Source organism: Haliotis cracherodii, unplaced genomic scaffold, assembly GCF_022045235.1.
Source record: "Haliotis cracherodii isolate W230 unplaced genomic scaffold, xgHalCrac1.p SCAF_16, whole genome shotgun sequence".
Lineage (NCBI taxonomy): Eukaryota > Metazoa > Mollusca > Gastropoda > Lepetellida > Haliotidae > Haliotis > Haliotis cracherodii.
The window spans coordinates 27,022,105-27,030,983 of NW_027266271.1; the positions used below are offsets into that span (position 1 = coordinate 27,022,105).

The 8,879-nt window shown below is 40.1% G+C and overlaps 1 protein-coding gene across 1 annotated transcript; it reads left to right on the forward strand.

Annotated features, from left to right (window-relative positions):
* Positions 1-825: 825 nt before the first annotated feature.
* LOC139464031 (purpurin-like) lies at positions 826-4,208 on the forward strand. The gene is made up of 3 exons (XM_071245546.1): positions 826-912; positions 2,494-2,799; positions 3,853-4,208. Exons 2-3 carry the CDS (start codon positions 2,496-2,498, stop codon positions 4,206-4,208), a joined length of 660 nt encoding a protein of 219 aa, XP_071101647.1. The 5' UTR covers positions 826-912; positions 2,494-2,495.
* The last annotated feature ends 4,671 nt before the right edge of the window (positions 4,209-8,879 follow it).

Genomic DNA, 8,879 nt, shown 5'->3' on the forward strand with positions numbered 1-8,879 from the left:
GGAAATGCAACGGAACTGTGACAAAGCTATTGTACATTTTGCAATGGTAATTTCTTTCAAATATAATTCAACATTAAGAAGAGGTTTAAAGGAGGAATACATTTGTGTTTTTGAAATGTTTGAAAATGAGAAATGACAGTCCTGTTCAAGACCCCTTTAAGTCTCATAACACATTCTTGAATAAACGATTCTTTTAGTGAAACATTTGGTTTGGTTTGTTGTTTTACGCCGCACTCAGCAATATTCCAGCTATATGACGGCGGTCTGTAAATAATCGAGTCTGGACCAGACAATCCAGTGATTTACATCATGAACATCGATCCACGCAATTGGGATCGATGACATGCATCAACCAAGTCAGCGAGCCTGACCACCCGATCCCGTTAGTCGCCTTTTACGACAAGCATAGTTGCCTTTTACGGCAAGCATGGGTTGCTGAAGACCTATTCTACCCCGGATCTTCACGGGTGTGTGAAACATTTGGAGCGTCCCATACATATCCAAATCCAAAGCGATATAACAAAGATTTAAGTTTAGAAGCCCATTTTATCTTACTATGGCCTGCACTTTGAATTAACATATTGTAACTGTTTCTAGGGTATCTTGTATCTGGCATTTCTATTAAGTTAAACCAGTATATAATTACACGTTTAGCTGCTAAATGATTCGCCTTTCTGTCGCGTTAAGTCACAGCAAGGCAACAGGTGGCGCCTGTAGGTGGGTCATGTGTCTGGGCGTATGCCTCATGTTGACCTATAGCGTTGCATGTGCCAAGTGTTATATCCACATACAACACTCCAGTCCAAACACAGGTCACGTGCCTCGCAATCTGGACCGATTTAGGTGGACAGAAACACGTTTTAAAAGGAAAAGAGTGCCATGCGTAAAACTGCATACTATCACTGCGGGAAGGTAAGTGTATTCTCTCTGGAAAGCCATGGGGAGTTTAACCAGAATAGTGCGCCTGGCCATTCTACTTGTGATTTAGGTTATTTTGTCAGTTACACTATGATTACATAATTCTATCCCGTAGTGATTGCTTTCACAAATATAACACTTCCTTCGTCCCTCTGTTGGATTCATGTCGTATGTAAATTATATTGCTTCATTTTGAAAAAGAAGTAGTTTTCTTGTAGAGCGCGTTTCGTGAAGATCCGGGTAGAGAGTATCTCTTCAGCAATCCATGCTTGTCGTAAGAGGCAATTAACGGAATCGGGTGGTCAGGCTCGCTGACTTGGTTGATGCATATCATCCTATCACAGTTGCGTAAGTCGATGCTCATGATTTTAATCACTGGATTGTCTGGTCCAGTCTCGATTATTTACAGACTGCTGTCATATAGCTGGAATATTGCTGAGTGCGGCGTTAAACAACAAACAAACAAATAGTAAAACACGGGTATTTATTGACACATAACCCGTGGCTAAACATTATCAAATCATGGCGAGGGGCGGTCGGGTAGCCTAGTGGTTAAAGCGTTCGCTCGTCACGCCGGACCCGGGTTCGATTCCTGACATGGGTAAAATGTATGAAGCCCATTTCTGGTGTCCCCCGCCGTGACATAGCTGGAATATTGCTAAAAGTGGCGTAAAACCATACACATTCATTCATTCAAATCATGGTGAGTTGTGAAGGCTTCGTGTTCACCGTTGCAGTATAGCTACTCAAAGGCAGTTGTTACAGTGCCCACATAGATATATACGTTTTGATGACTGAAAAGTGGCGGTCGGGTAGCCTAGGGGTTAAAGCGTTCGCTCGTCACGCCGAAGACCCGGGTTCGATTCCCGACATGGGTACAATGCGTGAAGCCCATTTCTGGTGTCCCCCGCCGTGATATTGCTGGAATATTGCTAAAAGCGGCGTAAAACCATATTTACTCACTCGCGATGACTGAAAAGTTATAAGAACTTAGTGGATTAGGATTATATAGGTTTCAGGCAGTTAAACCATCTAACTTTCTGCAGACCACTGGTTAAGATAGATTATGGCAACTTTGTGTACTAATATGATAAGTTTGAAAACGTTTCACATCACATTTTCCTTTCAAACTCTATATATCTCTAATTGACAACGAAAATAACTATACTCTCACCATAAATCCTGTGAAGAACAAAACAAATTTCCAGGCAAAATATGATTACATTTTCAATTTGTTTTATTCTTTAGAAAGTCTATTTTCCAGTTTAAAAACCGAGCCTTTATGACTTTGAAAACGTTTTTTATTATTATCACTGGCTTTCACAGCACACTAAGAACGTCTTTCAGTAACACGTGACTCTGCGTGTGCACGTTGCACGGAGAGTACGTGGTTTGTGGAAACAAACAGCACGGAGAGTGCGTGGTGAGTGGAAACAAACACCCGGAAACCCACGTTAATTGTTGTACAAAGGCGTCAGTCCGTATTCACGTACGTGTCAAGTACGAATGTTATATTTTGGTTTTTAATGTCACAGTTAGGATAGCTTGACCAGTCCATCTTCTTATTCTGACCAGCCATGCTGCCCCGATCTGGCCGTATTGAAGCAGGATATTTTGTCTGGTACTTGGCGACATTGATGTGCATCGTTGAGGGGTGTCTACGGTCTCCCTCTCTGGTGGACAGGGGCAGTGCGTGCAAAGTAAGATCTATCCAAACTCAGTCTGAGTTCGACTCTGCTAGACTTGAGGGTCTGTGGTACGCTATTGGAATGAATCGGTTCTGGGTGCACAGTCTACCGAAGTCCACAGTGATATCTTCAACCACAGACGTAACTGTTCGCTATAAGCTCTTGAAAGATGGACATCTTGAAATTAAAACAAGTAAGAATATATATTCATCCCTTACGCGAAAACGAAATGCACTTTTTAAATCCATTTTCAGTACATTTGTATATTTTGCAATTCTCAATTAAATGACATTGCACATGTTTTTCTACACTTTGATGAAGCAGGGGACCCAGTCGTCTACACGTTCTATCACGCTGCAATTTATTAAGCAGAGTTTTCTTCCTTATAAGTGTTGTGATCCGGTGATTGTGGGTTCGATTCCCAGATTAATTCCCATTATGATCCTTGGTTTGTCAAAACCATACCCGTACTAATGCAGGTTGGTTTTACCTAAATGGTATATTTTTTATACCTCATTTCATCTAGGGGGGCACGGTTGGCCCAGTCGTCTAAGGCGCCGCGATTCGCTGGGCAGAGTTGCGTCCCTTGGGCACGCCAAAACCTTTGATTGTGGGTTCGAATCCCGGTTCGCCCCGATTATGTTTCTAGGTTTGTCAGCACCATACCCGTGCCCGTGGATTTCACCGAAGTGGTAAACGTCTTAGATCTGCATCACTTCGGGCTTTCCTCCCACATTAAGCTGACACGCCGTGATATAACTGGAATACTGTTAAAAGCGGCGTTAAACCCAACTCACTCACTCATTGCATCTAACTTGATATATGATTGAAATACTGTTCAAAACAGCGTCAAACTTAAATTGCTGACTCGCTCAATATGAGGTTGAAATAACCCCACAGCAATTTCATACTTCTCACGTAGGTGACCAGGGTTCGATTCCTCACTTGGGTACAATTCGTGACGCCGTTTGTCTAACCCAGCCATCTGAATGTACTTCAGCTAACAAGTTAAAAGTGCAAATGTTACACGAGTCAGACAAAACCTGACATAGTATTGAATCAGCTTGACCCCGACGTTCATGACATTATTTGGCCGACCATGTTGTCAGAACGTGCACCTGAATGTCACAGTCCAACCCTTTTGTCCTACTCACATGCCACATTCCTTAAAAGAACAGAGCAATTACATATACCAACATCCCCAGCTTCTGACTAGACTGATACATCGGCTCTATTTACCCTACAGGTGCGGCCTTGTTTGGCGTGGCTTGCACATCCAATATGGCGACCGGAAGACAAGACGACGACAGTCATCCGGGCAGGTTCACAGTGACCTTCAACTCACAAATTGGACGGTTGCTAGGCGACCGAGCATACTGGATATTAAGCACGGATTACGTCAACTACTTAGTGATCTACAGTTGTTGGAAGGTTCTCGCTGATGGTTCCTGCAACATCCACGATACCTATGTTTGGGTTTTAAATCGAGAGCCCAAGCCAGTGAACAAACAGCTCCAGTCATTCATAGATCGTCAGATTGAACACGTATGTGTTACAAAAGACGAAATATTAGAAGTACCATTTGCAAATAAATGTCAATAGCTGCAATACAATGCACGGACTAGGAGTCTCATTTCATGGAACATGGCATAGCGTTAACTGGTGTCAAATGGTGTACAGTTCAGATGAATACGATATACAATAATTATTTAAGGGTCTCGTTAATATATCTTAGGATCATTGAATCATAGGTACTAAGGGAGAAGATGAAAGTTCTGATGTCGGATAGAAAATAACCCAGGTTTTAAATCATAGCATCCCATTGAAGCATGTTAAGTGAATGAGTTGATAAGGATTAAGACAGCATTGAGAACAAATTGCGCGTTTTGAAGCAGTGACCGAGCGATCTGTAACTCCGTCTCAATAAGATCGGGGATAATCTTAGTAAAACTAGAGATCGTCTCGGTTAGATCTGGATTATCTCAGTTCAACGAGATCGTCTCGGTTAGACCTGGATTGTCTACGTAAAACAGGGGATCGTCTCGGTTAGATCTGGGTCATCTAAGTAAAACTGGGTATTGTCTCGGTTAGATCTGGGTCATCTTAGTAAAACTGGGTATAGTCTCAGTTAGATCTGGGTCATCTAAGTAATACTGGGTATAGTCTCGGTTAGATTTGGATCACCTAAATAATACTTGATTTAGTCTCGGTAAGATCTGGGTCATCTTAGTAAAACTGGGTATAGTCTCGGTTAGATCTGGGTCATCTAAGTAATACTGGGTATAGTCTCGGTTAGATTTGGGTCATCTAAATAATACTTGATTTAGTCTCGGTAAGATCTGGGTCATCTTAGTAAAACTGGGTATAGTCTCGGTTAGATCTGGATTACACTTGTCAGAGGGGTACACAAAGTACGTGATCTAGACTATCAGTTGTCGGACTTCCATTTTTGTTGAAGGGTCTGTTGCTGGGTGGGTTATATCGCTGACTTTGTGTGCCTCACTCTGGCAGTGTGGGTCCGAATTCCAGACGGGACTCAACCCCACAAAAATACTAGAATCTAGACCAGTGAGGTCTTGTGAAAAATGGGAGTTCAATTCCTCCTGTGGTTACAATGTGTGAAAACCATTCATGATAAACCTGGAGTTGACACCTGGTTGATTGTGTGACCTGACTGCCTGGATTGTTGCTCATGCTATCCAATCACTACTAAGATTTGATTATTAACGACCATCCTTATACAGAAGAAAATTGCCAATGGTGGCTCGCAACCTTCGCTCTCTTTGTATGACTCATCAGGGTCATGGCATCAAATAAATAACAAGAAGGGTTAATTGGTTTACACTTTAATCATGTAAATGAAAAATAAACAATTTGTGTAGTAAACAAGATATCAGCAGCCAAAACATCATACTTTAATTTTGAAACAATTATCTTGACAACAAATCACATTTCAAAGAGTCATCACATCCTAATTTGGCAGATCGATGCTCATATCAATCTCTGGATTGTCGGGTCCAGACGCGATTATTTACAGACCACCATCATATAGCTGGAATATTACCAAGTGATTCCTTACAAAATAACAATATGACATTACATGAGCCTTAATGACATTACTTGTGCTATCATGACATTACACGTGCCTAAATGACATTACAATACTAAAATGCCATTACACATGCCTTCATAACATCACATGCATATGTATGACATTACATGTGCCTTCATAATATCACATGCATATTTATGACATTACACGTGCCTTCATAATATCACATGCATATTTAAGACACTACGTATGCCTTCATAACATCACATGCATATTTATGACATTACAAGTGCCTTCATAACATCACATGCATATTTATGACATTACACGTGCCTTCATAACATCACATGCATATTTATGACATTACACGTGCCTTCATAACATCACATGCATATTTATGATATTATACATGCCTTCATAACATCACATGCATATTTATGACATTACACGTGCTTTCATAACATCACATGCATATTTATGACATTACACGTGCCTAAATGACATTACACATGCCTTAATGACATTACATGTTTCTGTATGACATTACACATGCCTTAATGACATTACACAAGCCTTCATTACATTACATGTACCTGTATGACACATGTGGCTATGTCTATTGACACACCTATTGCTACACATGTGACTGATATGCTACAAGAAGATTCAGGTACAAGATTCAAGACTTGCAGTGACACCTGAAGCAGTTTGTCATAAAAAGGACAACAAAGGACAGAGACAGTAAAAGTTGTGAATAAAATATTTGGAATGGTAATCAAAAGCAATAACCAATTTTGGTTCCTGGGAGTCTTCAGAGAAAAGATAAATCCAAGTAATCTAATATTTGTTGTCAGAGACACTAAAGCTGAGAACAGATTTGCAATGGTTTTCTTGGGACTATATTTTAAAAGCAATATTTATTCTACACACTATTTTATTCAATCATGCATTTGCAAATCCTCCTTACAACTCTGTACTGTGACGCCTTGTTCCCTATAATAATGTTAACTTCTCAGTGAAATCCTTCTTCTACAGACTTGTTTTTGGTAAAGCTTGCATTGTGTCACCTTTCTGACCAAGGATGACGAAGCATTGCTGTCATGCTCATGCTGTCACTGCCAAAATTCTAAGAACTGAACTGTGCCTGGAAAATGTTGCAATGGACCCCTTCTCATTCAGACTGGTTCTTGGTAGTTTTTACATTGCATCACCTTTATGAGTGAGTGAGTGAGTTTGGTTTAACGCCGCTTTTAACAATATTCCAGTTATATCACAGCGTGTCAGCTTGATGTGGGAGGAAAGCCCGAAGTGATGCAGGTCTCAGACGTTTAACACTTCGGTGAAACCAACGAGCACAGGTATGGTGCTGACAAACCTAGAAACATAATCGGGGCGAACCGGGATTCGAACCTAGAATCATAGGTTTCTGGCATGCCCAAGGGACGCAACTCTGCCCAGCGAATCGCGGCGCCTTAGACAACTGGGCCACCCGTGCCCCCTCACCTTTATAAACAGTGTAGACTAACATTAACTGACTAAAGCACAAAACAGCATTCACACAAACTAATAGAATACACTCAGCTATCATTTTCAGAAGCTCTTGTTGTATACTTGGATACATAATTCATTTCATAGCTTGTTTGATTCTTGGAAACAGGACAAAATGACACTGACTTGAACTTTGAAACACAACAAAAAATAGACAACAAACAAAAGTGTAAGATAGTATTGTATATATCGGTCATGTTTTGCTGAAGATATCTCTATCCTTTCACATGTTTCAAGAGGCTATTACCATGGTTACAGCTCTTGTACCTGTATAAAAAGAAAATCATTTATCAAAACTTTGTTTTTCTGTCCTACATCAATCATTTTAGACTTTCATTTTTTAATAATTTGTGTTACAGATATGGCTACCCAATATGTGAAATAAAATAAACATTTTGAGGAGAATAATGTGATATTGTTGAATGTGGTAAGTCATTTTAGTGATGTCAAAAACTTCAAGGTAATCAAATATGGTCAGGAAAGTGAAACTTGACTGGCACATTCTGCAAGCCATTTTCTATACCTCATTTATTTATTTCCACCAACCAACAAATGCTTCGAACATTGTATAAGGGATATAAAAAAAATCATAAAATACTCATAAAATGTTACATTGTTTCCAAAAATCGATCCTACAGATTTGGAAAACAATCTGTAAAACAAACAATTATAAGAAAAACCCAGAAAACAGGAATCTAATTAACACAAATATAGAGGCCTCACAATTAAACAAGAAGTCTGAAGTCTCACTATGAACTATTCAGACAGATGCCTCACCATTAAACATACTGACAGAGGCCTTATTTAAATATCACAACATTCAATGCACAATTTCAAAGTATCAAGAACATGACAAACACTTGCAGACGTCCTTGTCAGGACAAGGAAATGATATTTATTAATACTCTTGGGAGAAGTTCATGAAAATGATACTAACAGACCGTATGTATTGCTGCACTCTATTATTGAAAACATGAACTGTTATTTGGATGCAAGAAATGAGAGTGAAGTGTGTATGTATGACAACGGTTTCTTACCTTGAGGGCACTGGGAGTGGAATCAAGAGGATGTTAATGTGAAGGGATTGTGATCCATGCAGCTGACTAAACACTGGAAGCTGTAGTACATTCTTGTCAATGTGTCAGTATTCAGCAAACTCAAACACAAAACACACGTACAGCACGGTAGTCAAATCAGATGAAAATGAAGTCTTAATTCATGTACTGTTCATAACGTATGTGTCAAGGCACCAGTCCCTCCTAACAAGTTTCCACGGTTTTCATGGTTTACTTAAAATACACGACCATAATTGAAGTGTTTAAGGGATATAACAGCCCTTTGAGTATGTCTCTACTCTGGAACTGTTTATAACTCCAATATGAAATATAAGCAACACTGAAATATGCATGACCAACAGTTCAAGCCATGAGGCCGTGATAACACACCATCAGACATGGTAACCATCCAATCCTCAATTAACTCTTTGGGCCACCTCTGTAGTGGATTGAGTGGCTGTCCAGAGAGCTTAAGTTTGGTGGTTTGACCCCCGGCCGCATCATACAATATAGGCATCAAGGTGATAAAACAAAAACTGGTTGGCTAGGAGTGGGGTATTCATGTTAAACTGCGGCATGATATCACAGTGGGCTAGCACTATAAAATCGGCAATGGTC

What these genes read in the sequence shown, in the direction of transcription:
- LOC139464031 (XM_071245546.1), top strand. Translation starts at nt 2,496, where the DNA reads ATGCTGCCCCGATCTGGCCGTATTGAAGCAGGATATTTTGTCTGGTAC. An exon ending in ACATCTTGAAATTAAAACAA is followed by an intron (nt 2,800 to 3,852) that starts GTAAGAATATAT and finishes TTTACCCTACAG; the next exon opens with GTGCGGCCTTGTTTGGCGTG.